The 22,260-nt window shown below is 43.9% G+C and overlaps 1 protein-coding gene across 3 annotated transcripts in view; it reads left to right on the forward strand.

Moving 5' to 3' along the window:
- Wwox (WW domain containing oxidoreductase) overlaps window positions 1-22,260 on the forward strand; it is a 903,057-nt gene that overhangs the window by 243,669 nt on the left and 637,128 nt on the right. For all 3 annotated transcript variants that reach the window (XM_055621458.1, XM_055621459.1, XM_055621460.1), the window contains exon 6: window positions 4,985-5,073. In XM_055621458.1, the coding sequence (XP_055477433.1) occupies window positions 4,985-5,073 (89 nt within the window). The remainder of the gene's footprint in view (window positions 1-4,984; window positions 5,074-22,260) is intronic.

The following is a 22,260-nucleotide window of genomic DNA, read 5'->3' on the forward strand; positions in this document are numbered from 1 at the left end:
GAGCAGGCCAATCAGTTCATGTCAGAGACATATAATATAGGATAAACCTACTAAAAGCTGTATAGCTAAAGGAACTAATCAAGAGGGAGGACTCTTGCTAAAATGTTCAATCCCTATCCAGAAAGGCAAAGAGGATGGACATCAGAAGAAGGAGAAAAGAGGGAACAAGTCAGGAGCCTGACACAGAGGACCTCTGAAAGGCTCTGCCCTGCAGACTATCAATGCCTATGACTTATGGGCAGTCTTTGGGCAGCAGGGAATCTTATGAAAGAAGTGGGAAACACTAAGATCTGGAGAGGACAGGAACTCTACAACGAGAGCAACAGAACCAAAAAATCTGAGCACAGGGGTCTTTCCTGAAACTGCTACTCCAACCAAGGACCATGCATGGAGATAACCTAAGACCCCTGCACTGATGTAGCCCATGGCAATTCAGTATCCAAGTGGGTTCCATTGTAATAGGAACAGGGACTGTCTCTGACATGCTAAGGAATTTAAAAGGTTTGCTGGCCCATCTGAAATGTAAAAGGGGTTCTTGCAAGGATTTTTTTTTTTTTTTTTTTTTTTTTTGCCAAAGCAGAAAATAGGCTTTGGACAAACAAGACTTTTTGTGTTCTAGATCATAAATGCTAATTCAGTCACTTGTTAACAAAGTTAACTTTTTTTTTTAATGGCTATGGATCATTTCCAAATATTGCGTATGGTGATGATAATATGAATTGGTACAGTCTCCTCTTTTGTTTTCTATTGCTCTGATAAAAATATGGTGACCAAAAGCAACTTGGGAAGGAAATTTTATTTTGATTTACGTGTCCATACCACAGTCCGTCTTTGATGGTAGCCGGGACAGGAATCTGGAGCCATGAACTGAAGCAGAAACCATGGAGGAGTGCTGCTTACTGTCTTGCTCAGCCTGTTCTCTTATGCTGTCAGGATTACCTGTCCAGGGGATAGTACTGCCCACAGTGGGCTGGGCCTTTCCACCTCAATCAGTAATCAAGAAAATGCCCCAAAGGCTTGCCCATAGACCACCCTGATGGAGACATTTTATCAGTAATGCTTTCCTCTTTCTAGACAACCCTAGCTTATTTCTAGTTGACAGAAAACAAACAAATAAACTAAGCAACACACACATAATGAAATGTCACATAACCTGGCACAAAGATAGGCCATGCAGAGGAAAGAAAAAGAATATACCTCCAAAATGGTAAAACAAACAAACATCATGGTAACCCCAGTATAATAAATAAAAAGTATTGCCAGTGTTAAGATTTTTCAGCTTCTGATCATGTACGGTACATAGGTAAGACATCACCACTGTGGGGAGCTGGATGTTGGGTGTGTGAGACTTTCTATATCAGTTTTGACCTCTCCTGTGGCTCTGTCACTACTTCCACATAAAAGCACACTTATTACACCCACACAGTGATTTGTGGCCAGCCCTAGATCAATCAGTGTCAGTCACCACCAATCTACGCAGGAAATCTCACCCTGGCCCGTTGAGCCTTTTGCTTTCCCTCCCCTGATAATCCACAACTCCACCCTTCAGAAACGAGTTCTGTCTGCTCTCTGCCTACCACGCTCCACCATTCCCAGTCAGAACACAGGCCACAGCCAGCATTTTGATGAAGCTGCTAAGTTTGCTAGGCAATCAGGGGAACAAGCCCCTCCCCAGCAGAGGAGTAATACACACCCCTATTCTTAATTCCCAAAGCCGTGGTCTCCACCCTCCTGGACTTCTCTGAGTTGCACACAGTTTTTCAGAAGCAAGAAACGTGATACCCAGGGTAGGAGGACTCTGAATAATAGTGTGTGGACTGGAGTTTATCCCCAGGAGCCTAGTAACCCACAGCCCATGGATTAGTCTGGTGACCCTTCACTCCCCCTGGATGTATATGTCCTGGCTTTGTTCTTATTAGCAATGGCAGCTAAATGCTATATTTTGAAGGAAAAAAAAATGGTGGTGGTGGGGGGGGGAGGTCCAAAAGATAACCTACCAATTTTAACTTACACATAGAGAGGAATGTGTGGGTCACTTGGCTCCACCATCATTTTCATTGGGTTGCTTTGGGGTCACCATCTGGGATTGTTCTCCCTGTTTTATGGGGGAAATATGTACATGTATTTTCATAATGTGTAGCATGCATATCCTTTGGGGTTTCCAGCAAGGAATGATGTCTTTAACGAATGCCTGACTTTACCTTGTGTGCAGTGGCGTTTCTGTAGGATTCTGTCTATCGAAATGATTGTCTTACCCTGGGTACAGGGAGATGGGAAGCAAGAAGTTAGGGGCCGGGGAGCTGACAGCTAATCTGCTTGTTCTAAAGGTCTGATCAAGCACTTAAGTGTTTCTCATGCACAAGAATCAACTGTCAACAAACTTTATAAGCTTAGCAGAATTTTTTTTTTAATCAATTGGATAAATGCCAGTTGCTGGACAGAAAAACAAACAAGCAAAAACAAAAAAAAACAACTGTGGGGTTTGCTTATTATTTTGACACCCCAACGCTTTACACAGGTGTGACTGCATTTGGCTTCCATCAGGTACTGTGGTGGCAGGTCTCTCTGTGGTGCTCCTCTTCCTGTGCAGCCTTGGCTGACAGCAAACTCCTGATCATCTCTTCATTCTGTTGGGTTACAGTCCATGCCACTGTACCTCGCTCTACTTCATTTTTTTTTTTGAGGATTTGTTTCATGTTTAATTATGCGTAGGCGTGAAGGTAATGCACATATCAGAGTCATTGCTTCCCAGGACTGGGTTACCGGTGGTTGTGAGCTCCCTGATGTGAGTGCTGGGAACTAAACTCAGGTCCTCTGGAAGAGCGGTAGGTAGGCTGAGCCAGCTCCAGCCCCTCCAGATTTTTCTGTGTAGAGTGAGCGTTAAGGCTGAAGCTTGTGTGTCCCGTCCAGCTGCTCTGCTGGCACCCTGGCTTTCCTGGGTCCCAAGTCAGCAACATTTCAGCATCCACCATTGTCACCGAAACCAAGACTTTCTACTTACTTAAGGGCCAGTCTTATCACAGCCACTGTTGTATTTGGAACACCATTTAGCCACTCTATCCCACTTTTTTTTTTTTTTTCTAAACCTGGGCACCGTGAGAAACCGTGATCTGGGTATTGTTGGATCTAGTGTCAGTGATCTGGTCTGAGAGGGCTTTTGGAAGTCATTCACATCATGTATCCATCACTCTTCTTGCCATGTGGCATTAGAGCAAGGACTTGCTTGACACAGGAGATGCCTCCTCCTAGTTAAATCTACTAAATATCTTCTGTTTTCCTAGGGCACTCAGCTAACAGCTTGGTTAGAGCTTTTGAATAGCTGAGTCATCTTTTCCAGCTGAGCGAGCTGAGGCTCAGCAATGTTAAGTGGTCCAAAGTCTGTATGGTTTCCAAGGACGCTAGCTCATGATCTTTGCTCCAAGCTTATGAGCTGGGTGAGCGCCCAGCCTAAAGGCTGCCATGACAAGCCAGCTACCTGGCAGCACAGCCTGAATCCATCCCTGGGTAAGACAGTGAGGGAAGCGGCTCTTAGCAGCCCTTCCTGCATCTGCTCCATAGCATAGAAGAGATCCTGCTATTCTCCTCAGTCTGACTTAGGCATCGCAGTCTAGACTAGAATTCCCAAGTTTACCATTTAGCGCTGGGCATTGTCACAGGAGTTAGGTCAGAAAGAGATAATGTTTAATCCTGTTCCCCACAGTTCACCCAGAATTAGACGTTTAGAATGCCTCATAGACATGAAGGCTTGGAAAAATGACCCCAAGGTCTGTCCATACAGAATCCTTCCACAAAGACCATGCCCACTAGAACCTGACTGTAACCAACCCTGACACCTCTAGAAAGGCTGATTTGGGTTCAGTTCTTCCTCGTTCTTTGCTCTATGGTCTCTTTTAAGATGATACCCTGTAAAGGAGGATGAAGTAGTAGTCCCTTTTGTTCAGTATTTTTTCTTTTTTTTTAACTTTTTTTATTATTGTTTATTATTATTAGTTACATTTTATTAACTCTGTATGTTCAGTATTTTTAAAAATTTATTTTGCGTATGCAAGCACATGCAAAGCCGTGTGTGTGTGAACAAGAGCTATCTCTCTCCTGGAGCTGGTGGTTGTAAGCTACCCAACATGGGTGCTGAGAACCAAATTCTGGTCCTCTAGAAGAGCAACAAGTGCTCTTAACTGCTGAGCCATCTCTCCAGCCCTTTGCTGTTGTTGTTAGTGTAGGGTCTCTCCTGTCTCCACCTTTCTAGTGCTTGGATTACGAGCGTGTTCTGTCACATCCAGTTTGTGTTCACACATAAGTTCTAGGAATCAAACTCACGCCCTCTTGCTTGTGTGGCAAGAAATTTCTTAACTGATTCTCCCCCAGCCCTGCCCTTTAATTTAGTTAGAGTTACAAACACTTCTCACCATGTTACCTCATTTGTCCTTAAATTCACCCCGTAGCCCTGGCTGACCTGAAACTTATGACCCTCTGGGATGCCAGGATTACAAGTGTGTGCCACCACCCCTGGCTACATACTTTTTAAGGGTGATGCAGGCTTAGCGAGAACATTTCTGAACCTTGGTTGAATCTTTCCAGTTAGTGCTATCTATTCCATTGTGGCCAGGCCTGCTCTTGTTGCCTCCCTGACCCTCCCCCCCCTCGTAAATGCAGCTCTTTGGAGCACATATTTAATGATAACATGAACTAGAAGACTCCTTGGAGCCTCTTCCGTGTACTGAGTGAAGCCATGCACAACCCCCAGCCTGGAGATCCAGCCGAGTCCCTCACATGCTCCCCGGACTTGGCAGTAAAAGCTGTGTTCTTCCATTCATTCCGGTGATGTATAGTCTCTCTGGGCGTCTAATGTTAAACAGGGGAATTCCGACATGTTCCGTAACGCATTTACTGTAACTTGATACCACGAACTATACTTGCTGTTATTTATCATTTCTTTCTTTTTTTTTTTTTTTTTTTTTTTTTTTTCCTTTTTCTCTCATTCCAGCACAAAGCCAAGGTGGAAGCAATGACTCTGGATCTGGCTGTGCTCCATAGCGTGCAGCATTTTGCTGAAGCATTCAAGGCCAAGAATGTGTGAGTGTTTCAGTTCCGGGGTTACACATCACAATTCCTTGCTGTTGTAATGTCTTTATCAGATGAGCACAATCTCACGCGGACACAAGGCTGCAGTGCTCATTTATATTGGCGCTGTTAAGGTGGACCGTGTTTTCCTGACTGAGTCACCCTCCTTATGAGATGTGTCATCAATCTAATAACAGCTTCCCAGACCAAAAAGAAAAAAAGAGACGACATTATTAAAACCCGTAGGGCTGATACACACTGGGGCAGTTTGAAGGCGTTCCCTGTTCCAAATATGTTGTTGTGTATCTATCAGAATCTCGGAGAAGCATACCTCAAGGGCCTCCGGCCACCTCACCTTTTCTGTACTAACGGGGCTGAACCCCTGAGCGTGCTGTCTTCTGGTGCTCTGCGAGCCTTTGGTACTTGGACATAGGGTGTGCATATAACTCCAGACACAGCTGCGGGTTGTAAGACTTCCCAACCCCTGGTGCCTCCTGGTACCCAAAGTCCTGGTTGGTTCTTCCATTTAGTGCATGGAAGTAAATGAGAATTCTTCATCTGCTCTTCTAAATGCCTTCATTGCAGGGGTGGAGGCAGGGGAAATGATGGGCTGAATACACTACCACCCTCTAGCAAACCCCCTTCCCTGCAGAGGAAGAAGGAAGAGAAGAGAAATGAAGAAGAGAAAGAAAGAAGAGAGAGGGGGAGGGAGGGCACGAAGCCGAGACGCAGGCTTCATTCCGATGAAAGCAGTGATGGCTAGCTCTGTTGTAATTATAGTATTTCGTTCCCAAGGTTTATTTTTATGGTTGCCTCTATAGGGCAGACAGTACTGGTTTCTCATTTACCACAGTGGCTTCGGTTTCATTAATAAATAACTTCACTTAATTTTATTTTCCAATGAGGTGATTGAAGTATGAAGATTAAGTTAACCATAGCCCAGGTGGTGCCAAGTTGGGGGATAAATGGTGTGAATGATTCCAGCATGCCTGGACTGGTAGGGCTCAGACTAGGCCATGATACAGTTCCCTGAGCAGATTAGAGGTATTGGGGGAAGGGGATCTTCAACCAGGTATTCAAATGCTACTGTGTTACCTGGTTTCTAGTCCTGAGTCCACTCTGGTCTTCCAGACCATCCAGGTATTTCATCTTTGCTGAGCAAACAAGTGGCCTATTCCTTAAGTAGAGCGTCCTGTTCACAGTTCCGTAGACTTGCATTGTTCCCGAGTGAAGACCCTTCGATGACTCGTAGGCACAGCTGGATCCACCACCCACTCTTGTCCTGCCAGTCAGAAATGTGACCCCCACCGTTGGCTCTTTCCAGTGCCCTGTCCTCACTCACTGGCAGCCCTTGCCAGAACTATCCATGGGGCTGGAGACCCAGAGCAGCACCGGCCTGCTCCTTTATTTATTCATCTAATCCTTCATCATTTACTTGTTCATTTACTTAACAGGCATTTGCTGAGCACTTCCAAATTTCAGGGCACTCTTCTAGGTGGACATTGCTGGCCACTGGGAGCCAAGTGACCTCAGGCAAGCCACAGCCTAAGTTGTTGGCAAGCCATGATGCTGCCTCCTCATCCCAACATGCCTGTGGTTGTTGAGGGACCAAAATATTTTATTATTGTTATTGTTATTATTATTATACTTTATTCACTTTGTATCCTGTTTTTAGCCCCCTCTCTCATCTCCTCCCAGTCCTACCCTCCCTCCCTCTTCCTTCCCTAGCCATCTCCCCTGATCCACTGCGAGGGAGAGTCCTCCTGCCTTACTGTCACGTCCCATTAGAACTGCCTGGATCCTTTTCCTCTGTGGACTGGCTAGGCCGCCCTACCATGGAGAAGTGATCAAGGAGCAGGCAACCAAGTTCATGTCAGATACTGTCTCTTCTCCCCTTACTCAGAACCCACATGGAGACTGAGCTGTGTATGGGCTACATCTAAGCAGGGGTCTAGGTTCTCTCTATACATGGTCTTTGGTTAATGCATCAGTCTCTGCAGCCTCCCCTGGGCCCAGCTTCATTTTTGGCTTTCTTGGCCTCCTTGTGGGGCTCCTGGAAGGACTAAATTATTAACAATCCTAGCAGAATTAGTACTAGCTCATTTGGGGAGGGGGGTTCAGTTGAGGGACACACATTTAGAATGCCTTGCCTGTACCTTCTGGTTCAGTTCTGAAAGCACCCTTTCATGGTGGGAGTAACTTTATTCACTATATAGATGAGAAGGGTGAGGCTAGAAAGATGGAGTTAAAAAAAATGCATAGGTAGCAATTGGTAAGTAGCAAGCACAGCTCTATATGACCCTTTACACCAGGATTCCCTCTTGACTCCTCTAGTATGTTGTCTTTTATTGCAATGGTAATGGAGACTTGTACTCAGAAAACTAGTGGATTTCTTAGGGTCCTCAGTCATTGATGGCAGAGAGAGGACTCTGTTCATTCAAACTCTTCCTTCCTTTCCACCTCTCTGATTAGGTACTGAAATGAGGGTCCAGGCTGAAGAAGGCCACAGCCCATCCTCCATAGCTCAAGACAGGCATTAGATTTTATTCAGTAAGTAGTTCATCAACCATCACACTTAAAGGCCTTTTGTAATCACTGACCTAAACTCTTGGAGTGGAAAGATCTCCCATTTTGCAGTAATCTTTGATTTTCAATACTCGTATGTTCAGGCCTAACGGCAGTTTCCCTTAGAACCTCTCCCTGCCTTATTCTTTCTGTGTCTTAAGAGTATAGGGTTGCACGCAGAGGAGAGAAATACTGCCGTACTGAAAATATGTATAAAAAGGCAGTGATTTTTCCCTTTTGACATACTGCCAGTACCGAAGTTTTCCTCTGGAAAGGCAAATGACAGCCCAGTGCTAACGGTCTTTGGATTCGGAAAGCTGTCAGAAGTGAATTTAAGTGCTGGTGACCAGACTGCCAGAAAAACACGTGTAACTCTAGTCTTATCATCGCCTCCCATCTTTAGACATTAAAATTTCCTTGTGTGTAAAACATAATGACAAATGAAAGAAAGCCTGCTGGTTCAGAACCAGTCCCCCCCCCCCTTTTTTTATATTGTGCAAGCTGGACCAAAGAGAGGAAAAGCCCTTCAATGTAAATTCCACATGGACGCTCCATTATGCTCCATTTAATAGATCTTTTCAGAGCCTGCGCGTGAGCGCCCTGGAATAGCATCAAGGCTCTGTGCAATCTTTGTTGCAAGTGTGACCTCTCACCCTGGGACGGGCAATGCATTTATTTTGTCACTTGGAGATGAAAAAAAAAAAAAAAAAGATGAAAGCTGAAGGCAAAACACTGGTGGAAAATGCAGCCTGTCGGAGAAGCTGCAGAGCTGGCCTCTCCCTGCCTCAAGGAGACTGGAAATCAGCCTCCGTAGACGTCTTCTCTTTGGAGTGTGGGGTCAGGATGAGAAGACTGCTGTGGAGCAAGCAGGGCTGGTGACAGCTATGGAAGCAGTAGGGGCTAACCAGACCTTTCCCTTCGTCTGCATTTCTCTACGTGCAAATATGCTAAATTCTTTCCCTGCTCTTGTGTGCGCGTATGGACGTGAGTGTTGCTGTACATGTGTGCATGAAAAGGCCAGAGGCTGGCAATGTATGTCTTCCTCAGTCACTCCCCACTTTTTTTCTTTTTTTTTTTTTTGAGGCAGGATGTCTTCACTGAACCTGGAGCTGGCTACTTGGCTAGGCTGGCCTGTCAGGAAGCTCTGGGCTTCCTCCTATCTCCACCTTCCGAATACTGAGGTGATAGGTGTGTCTCCCTTTCGTCTGCCTGCCAGTGTTTGGCAGTTTGAAGGAGAATGACCCCCATAGACTTATGTTTGAATGCTTGGTCCTCAGTTGGTAGACCTGTTTGGGAAGGATTAGGAGGTGTGGCCTGGGAGGAGGTGTGCTGCTAGAGGCAGGTTTTGAGATTTCGCAACATTTAAACAGTCCCAGTGTGCTTTCTCTGCCTTGTGCTTATAGATCAAGATGTAAGCTCTCAGCTTTTGCTCCAGTGCCAAGCCTTTCTCTGCCATGCTCCCACCATGATGGTCATGGACTCAAACCTTCAGAAACTGTAATCCCCAAATAAACCCATTCTTCTACAAATTGCCTTGGCTGTGGTGTCTTAGCATAGTAATAGAAAAGTAACTTAGGCAGAATGGATTGCAGGAGCTTAACCTTAGGTTCTCATGCATGTGTAGCAAATACTTTACTGACAGCCAGCTCCTCAGGCCCTGTGCAAAGCCCTTATTCATGTATTCTCTGCTGGCCTCTTACAATAACCTTAGACTCTTGCATTATCACTCAGTTTACCAAATCAGAAGATCCAAGTACACAGAGGGTCTAAGTAATTTTCCCTTTGAATTGAGTATTAGAGAATTTGAACCTAAGACTGTCTGCATCCAGACACATTCAGGACACATGACTGCTTGCAACGATTGTTCTGCTGAGGTTCTGTGCAGACTTCCTACCCAATCTGCCTCCCCAACTTGTTTGCTCATTGCTTTTTCATTCATTTCTTCTGTCATTTTCCACTTCCTTAACTGGGTGGTCAGCTCAGGAACCTCAGTCTGCTGTTCCATGTTTCTCCCCAGGGTTAGTGGTGATGGTGGTGGTAGTGGTCAGCCAGTGTGTCTCAAGCCAAATTATTCCGGACATTACTGGAAAGTTCCAAACAAGAGACTGGCAGTTTCCAATCAAACTGTATTTTTTAAAATATTTTGTTTTTGTTTGTTTAAATTAGGATTTGGAAAGGGAGCCAGACTCCATAGTGCTGGTAGGCAAGGGAATCTGTCAGTGGGGAGCAGCTGGGGAAAGTCTCTTTCTGATTCATCACTCATTGGGATGCCCTATGACAACTCCAAAGCCTTAACTCATTGGTGATGGTGTCTTTCACACTTTCAATATGACTATAGCTGCTTCGTTTACCAGAATAGGAAGCCTACACCTCGAGGCATAAAACAGCTCAGTGAGCCAAGGACAAGATGTTCCAGAAGTGTGTTCTTTCTCACTAGAGTTCTGTCGTTCCCAATAAAACGGAAGGCTGTGTTCCAGTCCAGCTTTCAGAGTCAGGAATGGTACACCATAAAGGACAAGGGTTACTAGGATTCCCGCTGCCAGCCATCTCTCATTGGCCAAGGGCTTCATTTGTCCTGGAAGCAAACTGCAATTGTAGAAATTCATATTAACATAGTTGTGCAATTCTGAAGGTTTCTAGAATGCCATTTTTCATCATGGGTTTCTATTTCTTGTCTCAGCTTTCTGTCTCTAGTATAATTTAAATAAATTTGGCTTCATTTCACACACACACAAAAAAATCATACTGAAATGTGTTTTATTTAAAGGTTAAAATAAAGGTTTTCTATCCTTTACTTATTAAATGTTTGAGCAGAAAAATCTTTAGCAAAGTTGTTTATTTTTACTTTCCACTAGACGACTTTCAGAACTGGGACTACTATCCCTGAATATTATATTCTTGGATTCATATTCCAGAGGTCTGCCTCTTTTCCATCTATAGAAGTGGGTGGGCTATAAATTATTAAATAAAACCCAAATTTTGAGGGATAAATTACCCAGAAGACCAATGTGTAAATTACAGATTAATCTTTCCTTTTCTCCCTAGCTCAGCTTTGCGAATAATATTTTAGCCAACATTTCTGCGTCAGTCTTTGCTCAACTTGAGAAATCCATCCTGCTTCATGCACCAGGGGATCCTGTTGCTTTGCTTTTCCTCACAGTATGAAAACTCAAGGAGAGAAAGCATGGAGGCTCATTTTCACTGTAACAGATGCTCTCGATTCAGATCTTTGTTAGGATGTTTCAAGGAACTTTTTATGAAGTCTACCAGTTCATTGTTCCTCTACCTTATATATTTTCCATCTTAGCTCGTTGAAAAACCACATTATGGGTCATTTAATATATCTAGGAACACTAGGGAACAGCTCGTCTCTTACTATTTCTTTGCTTTTTTGCTACTTAACCCTTTAGGTGTCAAATATTTTTACATGATATTTTTAAAAAGCATTTCAAAATTATGTCATATAATAATCTTGTATTAAATAAAAAAATCCTATCAAGTAATAAAGTATAAAGCAGGGCTTGGTATATTTTCCTGTCAAGGGCCAGATAACAAAGATTTTATATTTTAAGATGAAGAAATGTCTTTGCAAAAAGTCAGTTTTGCTTTTGTAGCATGGAAGCAGCCATGAACAGTGTGTGTCAATAAAACTTTATTGTTGAAAGAACTGTAGGCAGTATGTATCGATAAAAATTTATTGACACAATAAAAATAAAAATTGGCAGTTTTATTGGCAGTGTGTGCCAATAAAACTTTATTGACAAACGTTCCATAGCTAGACTTTTCTGCAGGCACACTATGTTAACCTTAGGACAACAGCCCACAACTTCTCCTTTAGTAGAAATAACGGCTTTTGGAACGTCAGCAGAATTCATATTTCAATTTTAGCTCCAATGCAATTCTTTTTTTCTTGGAAAAGGGATCATGTGACTGGTTATGATGGGTAGGTACATAGAGCTAATCTGTGCATGATCAGTTTCACCACTCTATAAAAGCTGCTGTGGGATAGAGACTTAGTAGGTGGGAGAGGAGGAGTGCGAGTAGAACACTGTGCTGTGCTAAGTTTTTTGGGAAAAAATACCACCTTATGGGAAACAGTCAAAGTAACACCCCGGATATCATCGAATAGGGAAGACCCTGAAGCCCTAATGGGAGCTTGAAGGCAGATAGTCATCCTGGTGATGGCTGTTATTTAGCGGCTATTAGTCATATGTCATACACAGTTAAGGGGTCAAAGGGCAGGTCCAAAAACGAACAAACAAACAAACAAAAAAGCCCTACCATGTCTCCCTTTTCTGCCCAGTTCAACAAATGCAACATTTTATAGGTCAAGAGATTAAGAATCCTCTCTAAGGTCATGCTAGCTAATAACTGGTAGGCTAGGCTAGATCTTAACCCCAAATCTCCACTGGGCTCAGCAAATTCAACTCTTTAGAGAATAAGCGAGATCTTACTTATTTAGGAAAGGCCCTGAGTAGCACACGTTGCCAAAGGAGGTTTGTCCCATTAATTGGATGGATGACAGCCCTTGCCTACTGGGATGATTATTAAGGTCACTTCTAGGTCAGAGTTGATGCTTTGTGAAGCCAATTTTCTATCACCAAGAGGAGACTTGTTTTGCTGAGATACATATAAAGGAGGTTAGACAGACCCATCAGAAAAGAGGCTCAGCCCCTCAATTAAGGTGCCCAGACCATTTTCTTCCAAATGTCTAGGAGGTGCTTCTCCACGGAGTCCTCTTAAACAGAAATGGCAGCTATTTGCTCTCATTTACAGTTGTCTGTATACATTTACACCAAATGTCAGTGCTCATTTCCCCTCAGTTCCTACTTGTCTTCAAAATGATGCTTATCAGTAGACAGACGAAGACCAAAGGGTCATTTCGCTATGTATACCTCTGAAGCAGAGCCATTACTTTTACATGCAAACTCAGCTCTGATCCTGACCTGCTCAGGGGCATCCTAAGGCACAGTCACTGCGCTTGCCGATGTGGTCCACTCAGTTCTCAGAGACAAGGTCAACTTCTTGCGTCTTTGTTGATTATCTACCCCCAACCCTATGCCTCTACACTTCACACTCATAGAAACATCTGCAGAATCTGCATGCCGGCTCTAGCTATTACCTTACACTGTTCCCTTGCACCTGCCAGTCACCTGCTTTGGGGATGACTGTGTGTTTTTGCAGAGCCTTGTGTTTCCTTCCTCTCGCCTTAGCTCCACTTCTGCATCAACTAGTCATTTCGTACGTAGTGTAGCAGTTTGCAACCTCCGTAAATGCTGTGACCCTTCAATACAGTTCATGTTGTGCTGACCCCCAACCATAAGATTATACGTGGCTACTTCATAACTGTAATTTTGCTACTGTTGTGAACCGTAATGTGATATATGTGACCCCCCCCCCCCCGCCAAAGGGGCCATGAGCTATAGTTTGAGAACTGCTGTCTTGGAGTATCATCAACACACCCAGCCATCACATGCAATCCTTTGGGCTCCTTTCCGTTTTCTCTGTTGATTTTTTTGGTTGTTATTGTTAGACCATGCCCCAGAGGATCAGTGGCATCACCTAATTCATTTCCGACCTCATTCTGGAACTTTGTTCTGTTACCTATGAAGGTGGTGACCTTGGCAAATTACTGCCTCTGTGGTCCTCAGGCGATTCATCAGTGAAGATGAGAAGAGGCGGTGAAAGTACTCTGGGGTTGTTGTGAGGATTAAGTCGCATACTGTCCTCATAATATAGCGCCTGATGTCTGGATGCGCTTAAAAGAGAATCCTCACTGTCGTCATCATTGTCTCATTATCCTCTTCTGTTGTGTTCATCACACCGCGTTGCGGTGAGTTCAGAGGACTTGGTAGATGGATGGATGGGAAGAGAAGCGGAGGAGGAGGGAAGGCCCTTACGGGGGCTTATAGATCCATTTGGTGAGATACCACTTTTAATTTCATTTTTTGTTTGTTAATTTGAAACAGGGTTTTTGATAGCCGAGGCTGGGCTTGAACACCTGACCCTCCTTCTGCCACCTCCTTACTGCTGGGATTCCAGGCTTGTGCCACCATGTGCAATTCCAAACTTGACTGTTAAGGCACCAATTCTCGACCATTCAGTGTTCTTGGACTGATCCCCCCTTGCGTAGTGTTAAGAGTGAACATGTCTAAATCTTGGGAAATAGCCATTAAAGATCTTTATTAAAATTATGTCTTTGTGTGAGGATGGGAATGAGGAGCTATGTACGCAAGCGCAAGAGCTCTCAGACTCCAGAAGAAAGGGGCTGGAGTTACAGGCAGTTATGAGCTGCCTGACGTGCGTGCTGAGAACCGAACTCAGGTCCTTGCAAGACAGCCAGTGCTCTCAACCAATGTTCCAGCTCCTCAGCCCCAGAAACTGCTTCTTTAAAGTAATCGTACTTAACATATTTGGTTTAGACAAGCAAACTAAAGGTGTACTACAAAAATGTATCTGCGTCAGAGTCAGAGCTCCCCAGTCTGGCCATGAACCCTGTGTCCCCTTCAGCCAGGCACTTCTTGGAGTAGAGAGAGACTGACTCCCAATCCAGTCTATGGAACCTGTTCTTTGGCCCTTAAGGAAATCACCTACGCAGCCAGCTTTGCAGCAAACACATGGCAGTGTTAATATCGGGTCACTCTCAGGGATCCCTTGATTTATGTAAGCCTTGCTGAATGCGTTCCAGGGTCTGTTTTTCAGCTGTTTCCTAACCTGACTCATGAATTCCACTTGGTTTTCTTTCTCTTGTACTGTTATTTCCAAACCTATTGTCAAGTCAGGATTCTACATTTACATAATTGACACATTGAGACACTGCTCAAACTACAGTGACATCATATTTTAATAACACGGGGAGCATCTTTTTCCTCAGTAAATTGTTGAGAAGTTAATTCTTGTTAGCCTAAAAACTTGAATATCCGCTTGAAATAAATCAGCCGCGCTATGCCATGCTGCCTGCCAAGAGTCCCCGAGGAAGACTCCATTTGCAGATATACTTCTAGTCAATCACTCTGCTTTGAGTATTGTGCCTGCTTTCTTTTCTTCATTTTGGAAGCATTGATTCAGAACCTTGTCTATCAAAAAACATAAATGCATCCTCTCAATTAGCAGCCTCTTTCTTCCTTTCACCAACATGGCCTGGTGCTGCAATTTAGCCACCAGCTGATTCATGATAAGAAAAAGGCACTGGATAGGCCAGCTAGGGCTATGAGACTCTGTCTCAGCACAAACCAACAAGCACACTAAGGTTGGCATGACCCACACATTGATAACCAGAATCAGGTAGCAAACTGCATCTTATTGTTCGAGAAGCATGTAACAGGTATGTTGACAAATTGTAGCTTCTGGAAGTAACACTGAGCAGAATGTCTCTAAACTGAAGGGGATGGCAGAGCCTGGATTGCTTACAACCGTTCTGGGAAGTCTCAAGAGATTGATGCAGCCATTCTCTCACTTGGCTGTTACAGAACCAGCTAGGAATCCTTCACAAACACTGATACACCCATGCTACCCACAGCCATCCTGTCCTATGGCCCTTTGGGTGTAGATAGATGGGTAGATAGTGAGACTGAAAGAAGATGTCCTAGTTAGTTTCATTTGTCAACTTGACACAGCTCAGAGTCATCTGAGAAGGGACTCTGAGTTGAGGGATTTCCCAAATCAGATTGGCCTGTGTGCTCATCTGTGTGTGTTTGGTGGAGGCAGCAGGGTAATGTTTTACTTGATGTAGGAGGGCCCAGTCCTCGGTGGAAGACGTCGGTCCATGAACAAGTGGCCCTGGGCTATACACGAACGTTAGCTAAGCAGTGGCCTAGCTTGAGCCAGCATTCCTCCATGATTGCTGCTGGAAGAGGCTCTGGAGGCTCCGAGTGAGGAAGCCTAGGGTGCCTGCCTAGGCTGGCCCCACATGACAGGGCTCTGATGCCACCCTAGGTACTTTGCTATTTGGTCATAAATATCAAGCAGCTGGAGGAATGAAGGGCTCATTTTGGCTCATAAATAAAGGTAGTAAAGGTAGTCTTTTATTGCCTCAGAAGGCGTGTTGGCATATCTTCAGCTGTGGCAGTTGGGGACTTGTGGCATCACATCTCACATTAAGACAGATCATGAAGTGGAAGACTTTAGCCGAATCCAGACATAACTATAATTTTTAATGCTCACGCTAACCCACAGTGACCTAAGTCTGCCCGGTAGGTCCCAAGTCCTAGAGGTTCCACACCCTCTTAATATAACCACAGGCAGGTAAAACTGCTCCCTGGTGTGGAAGTAGCAAGGGACCTAAGGGCCCCTTCCATTGGTGGGCAAGGGGTACTAGAATGGAGCTAGGAAGTGTGTGTGTGAGTGAGCTCTGGGCCGGGAGCTAGGAGCTCCTGGCTGCTGTCTATTACTTACCAATTGCTAGCTCTTTCTGGCCTTAGTTGGTAATGTCTGGCTCCTCTTGAGGCCCTTCCATCTCAGTGATGGAAGGACAGCTTCAGCTCGTGATTGCAAAACATCTTCAGACTTAACTCTTTTCTGCTATGGAAGGCATGGTTCCTATCTTTTTCTTGATAGAATGCCTCCCTGTCAGAGGAAAGGCATCAGCTTGACCTTGGACAAGATCTATATATGATATTTGAAGACCCTACTGCCTCGGCTCCACACTCCTGTTGCACTCAAGTGCCTTGAATTCAGTTCATCTTTCTCTCTCTTTCCTTTCCTTTGGGAGGGTTTTCCAAGCTCAGCAGCTTAATGTCAGTTCATATCTGTTTTATTTCCGGCTCTTCTATTGTACCAGGGCAAGACTGGGTTTGCTGTGCGGTACCCACAGATGTGAGGAGACAGTATAGCCTCCACTCTCCTGTGCTCTTTCCTCCTTTTTGAAATATAAAAAATACTTGTCTGTTGTAAAATGCCATACATGCATCTAATTTGCCTTTGTCTCTTCTCATAGTCGTGTGTTTTAAATCACATTGAAGACAAAGCCTTGTGCAGCCTAGGCTGGTGTCTATCTCTTTACTGCATAACCAACAATGACCTTGACCTCCTCATCTTCCTCCCTCTGTCTCCCAAGGTAGACTAGATGTCTTCTTGCATTTTAAGAGGTATCTTGTGGCATTCTATTCTCTGGCCGTGATGTGGCTTTTGCCTGCAAGAGCTCTCAGCAACAGCTGGGGCCATGAATGCTTGCCTCATGAGGCCCTGCCACCCTCACTCCCCCAGAATAGATAAGTGGTTCAAGGTTGCTTCCAAAGCCCCACCCCTTCCCCAGGCTGTCAATATCATTACTGTTTTTTGGGGTGACAGACTTTTTTCAACTATGTAGACTCCCATAATTGCCTATGCTCCTGTATGTGACCCCTCACCCGTACATCTCTAACTAACTCTGGCTAACCTCATTGGTTCACCAAGCAAGATTTGAGTAGAATCCTTTCACTGTTCTATTATTCACAATTTCTCTGTGGTGAGTACGTGTTTGTTATCCCTAGTATCCGCAGAAAAAGCCATCCCAATTAGCTGTCTGAACGAATCCCACTTAATTGTTTTGCAAAGTGTTTTTCTTCACTGATCCTCTCTGGACACAGGAAATAATTCTAACCAATCTGCAGTGGTTCCCTATGGCACTGGGGCTGGTCCAACCACTTCGAATCTGGTGAGTGACAAGGGAGCCACCTAAAAACTAATCTTCAACTGCATAGGGACACGCTGTTTTCCAGCATGGCTGTATTTCGTCATTAGCTATTCCCAGGGCCCACAGAGTCCCAGAGGATGTCAGAGTACATTAATTTTTATCATAACACGGAATCTCCCAGGTCTGAATGGCAGCACATAGCTGTCAGGCCCTTTCTGAACTCTATTTCAGCTCCATATATCTCTAGGCAAAACAGAGGAGAGAGTTGTCATTGGCGAGGGAGATGTACAAAATGCATGAGATGCTGTATTGTTGGACTTGACCGTGTGCTTAAGCTTGTGACACACACGATTTCTTTCTCTATTGTCCACACAAGCTCTCCTCTGCCTCCCTTATTAAGCCCTCCATTCTGCCTACATGAGAACTACACAGAGTATGTATTAAATAAATTCCCTTTTCATCATGCTAATCAATTCATCAACCAGTATTTTCCAACCATTCTACAAAGACGTTTAAAAAAAAATGAGTGTTCCCGTCTTATGAATTTTCACTAGAACTTAAGCATCTACGGTGTCACCAGGAGTTTATAAATAATGGATTATTATGCTTAATATCACTTTACATCCTCAAAATGCACTTTTAATGGGGAATGCTAATGCATGTCAGAGAAGTCTAGTTATTTGGCCATTCCTTTTATTCTACTCAACTTGTCAATAAAGTAAAATGCTTAAAAGGTTGTAATTTACCTGGAGGAAAGGAGGCTCTGATATGATTTTAGGGGCTTTCCATTGTGGATATAGGGAAAATGGGGATCATGGGGGAACTGTCTCTCCTTGCTGACGCATGCCAGCCCAGCCTGCTTCATCTGCTATTTTCCTCCCTTGTACTGATGCAAATGATACTTGTTTTCTATGTGTTGAGTTGTGAAATTTACTGCTGTCCACTGTGGCCTCCCAAGAGACTTTCATATCATCAGTAAAATCCTGCAGGAATACATCACAATTCCTGGGTCCTTAGAAAGCCATGGGATTCCACCAAGAAAGACTTGAGGATGGTGCCCCTTTTCCTAGTCTATGGGAGTTGTGTTCAAATGTACGTGCAAGGTGATGTGAGTCGTCCAGGCTGCTGTGCCTCATCCTTCCCTCCCTACTTGTCCACATTGTGCTGAACATTGATTTTCCATTTTATTAACTATTCCCTGGAAGCAGGAACACAGGACAGTAAAGTGCTTAAGTGCAGAGGGCAGGTTTGGAAATTGCTAGAATCTGCACCAGAGAGTCAGGCCTGCACTGTAGATTCCATGCCAATCCAGCTAAGTGCACAATTATCAAATCGATGCCTTTTCCCCTAGAAAACCGTGTTGGGGAAGATGTGGGTGTTACTTTGTTTACACCCATTGCTTTATACCCCTGCTTTAAATCAATGAGGTTGAGATTTCACTGCTGCGACTGGGATGATGGGAAAGAGAAAATATAATCAAGATAATGGACAGGAGGCAAAAATTTAAGAGAATAACCAAAACAAGAGTGTTTTCATTTTCTGCTAAGTGTCTGTACTGATGTTCCAGAATCTACTCTAAGAAGTTGCAAATGGTGCATGAAATGAAAAATTCTTGTCGGTCTCCAGGGGACAGAGCCAGAGTGTTGCTCTCCTCCTGGCAACTGTTTGGATTGTTTCCTCTATTCCAGCTGAAATAAAAAGAAAATATTAATTAAGCGTAACTAAGGTACTGGGACAGCAGAATCCAGTCCTGTTAATTATTGTGTTAACACCCCGTGGTGTCCCTCAATTCTTGACATCTTTAGGACTGTGACCCACCCAAAACACAGCTGACGACCATTGACCACCCAAACTGGGCATCTTTGTTTTACATGCCTTCTTTCCTCTCCTATTCATAGAGGAGGTTCTCTTACAGAAATTCTGAGTGAGGGCACCGGGACCAATCTAGAAAGTTTGGAGAGCAGCTGTATGTGTATTTTGTGTGTGTGCAGTCTTTGTGGGTATCATCTCCCCAAAGTGGAGGCCCAGATTTAAGCAACAGGAAACCGGACAAAATATTAATAGCGATATTAATAGCCTGTTTTAGGCAACTTCTCCATCAAGGTCAATGGCAGAAATGCTGTATATAATTTTCCTTATGACTTACTTTCACTATTTTTAACTATACATATGTGTATGTGTCTTGGGGCCGGGAGAAACACGTAGGTACCAATGCCCCAGGAGGCCAAAAGAGCCCAATAGATTCCCAAGGAGCTTGAGTTGTGAGCTTCTTGACTGTGCGTGCTAGGAGCTGAGCTAAGGTCCTCTGGAAGAGCAGGAGGCAATATTAACCATTGGGCCATCTCTCCAGACCCTGTGTGTAGTTTTTCAGTTCTCAAAAATATCAGACGAATTGGGCATGGCCGTTCTTTTCTACAGGAGATGTAGCTGTAACTTAGAAGTGTGTTAACTTTTCTAAGATCCACTCAACTGACGAGAGGCAGGCCCAGGCTGGAAAAACGGGCTTTCTTTGTCACATAGTTTAACCTCTCTGTCTTCTTGGAAATGCGTCAATCAAAACAATTCTCTCATAAAAATATTTTCACACATACATGTGTCTATGTGTGTGTGTACACACACATAGACACACACACAAATACTTCTAAAAACAGAAGCCTTGTTTTTCATTTACCCCTCAATAAAATGGGATTATTTCCTTTGGAAAAGGGTACTCACTACTTGCTTGTTCTTTCTAAATAATGCCTTTAGCAGTAATTCTTCTCAACTCTTCTCAAATTAAATCAGTTCAGTGCCACGTCTAGATTTGTACAAAATCAATGCTTCAGCATCCTATGATATAATACTTAGCACTACCAAGACTTGAAAGAAATCTTTTGTAAGACCATCTTTTCAGTTGCGATCTTGACAAGGCAGTTACATATTTATCCAATGAATTATACAATATAATTTTTAAAAATTTCTTTTATATTCCCTCCAAATCACCATGAACTGTGCCTACGGCATGTACAGTGCATAGCTGTGGTCTGGGATGGTTCCAGCACAGAGAATTTCAGCTGGGTGGAGGCAGCTGTAGAAAAAGATCCCTGTGGCCAAGTTTGTGCTGCCTCCCGTGAGTTCAGACCAAACCAGCCATGTTAATTTAAGCAAGGGTCCACCTTGTAATGCTATACAGTTTTCAGCCCATCCTTCTCTGGGAGAACACACTGCTAGTTACAAGGTAAGACTGCCAAATGGTTTTCTTAATGGAACATGGCTCCATATGCCCTTTGCATCCAATTTCACAGTATTTCCAAATAGTATGAATTCTTGGAGCTCACTTGAGCAGTACCCCAGATGGTATGACATTCTGTTTCTAGAAGCAAACGGAATATATTTCCTTTTTAGTTGCATTCTATTTAGGTGATTCTTTTATTTGTTCTGAAACAGGATCCTGCACAGTCACAATTGTTGGACTTGTAAGGGTGCTTCTTACCCTTAAAAATTCCACCTCATTTGTGGGGTGTACTAACAGTTTTCACTGTCCCACCATTACTATGTGGCGCCTCCCCATGATGGTGGCTTCTGCTGCTCTGAGAGTCCTTTTAAGGCTCTGTTCTCCTTTCTCATGGTTGACATTCTGGGCCTTCTGGGGTTCCTGCAGTCACAATGTAGCAGTCTTATTTCCAAAGCATAAATGACTTTACTGGTCACTTATGTTCACCAACTTAAATCATTTTTAGGTAACATATTGCCAAAGATCTCTATGTAATGGTGCAGGGACAAATGTCACATGGAATATTGTAGGTGCTAGTTTTTAACTATATTTTATTTTAGTTTCTTACATCTCTTCCTCCCTTCTCCACCCCAGTCCCTTCCAACATCCCAACACCAGGTAGGAGAGAAGGAATGTTAGTGGGGAGAGAGTTCTCTTTAGCTACTTCCTGCTGGTTAGGGCATTCAGGTTCTTTATTCTGTATTCAGTCCAATCCTCTTTTCAGGATATCTCCAACTGCACATCCAACAGTATCAACAGCAATCAGAAGCAGCAGGAGGAAGCACCAGCACCTTTCTTCTTTCTCAGAGCTCCCCAACACTTTCCAGGCTCCAGTATTTATTCTCTTACACAGTCCTCAGAATTAAACTACCTGCAGCTGGCTAAGAGCCCCTCTCAGAGCCTGCACCAGGCAAATAGTTTGCTGCTGTGGACAATCTAAATCAGTCCCACATCCTACACCTGGGATCAAAATAAAAACATGTTTACATCCACAACAGAATACAGCCTTGGTCCCAATGCATTCATTCAGATATGCACAAAGGGCTTGTTTTCAAAGGCTTGTTTTTATTATGATTGTGTGTGTGTATGTGTGTGTGTGTGTGTGTGTATGTTTGTGTGTGGTTATGTGCTCGTGAGCGCAGGTGACTGTGGAGGCCAGAAGAGGCTGTCTGGTGCCCTGTACCTGAAGTTACGAAGAATTATGAGTTACCAGTGTGGGTCCTGGCAGTGGAGCCCAGATCCTCTGTAAGAGCAGTGAGTACTCCTAACTGTTGATCCATTTCTCCAGCCCCAAAGCTTAGTTCTCACTGTATGCCACACCCTGTCAGAATAGACTTACCTCCTTCTGAACAGTGATGTCTGTTTGCACAAACAGACTGTGGCACATGGGAGAAAAAGTGTGGGAATGGGCCCCTGGGGCATGCTACACCTGAGAAACTGATTTGATTTCCAATGAATATGAGGCTTTGCTTTTGTGTGGCTCACTTGTTCCTAGTTACTGGTAAGGAGGCTGCCTGGACACTCAGACTTAACTGATATAGTTGACACGGACATTGGATGTGTTGAGGATACATACTGATGGGATTGGCTCTACTCAAGAATTGCCATCACTGGTGGTTTGACCTTCAGTGAGGACCTAAAAGCCAGGGAACTTGTTGGGTATCCAGATTTCCAGTTCTGTGCTTCTTTTATTGGCAGTAAGTCTACCAACCTTATTGATGTCTTCTTCTTCTTCTTCTTCTTCTTCTTCTTCTTCTTCTTCTTCTTC

Source organism: Psammomys obesus, unplaced genomic scaffold (genome assembly GCF_907164565.1).
Source record: "Psammomys obesus unplaced genomic scaffold, mPsaObe1.curated_primary_1811, whole genome shotgun sequence".
NCBI lineage: Eukaryota > Metazoa > Chordata > Mammalia > Rodentia > Muridae > Psammomys > Psammomys obesus.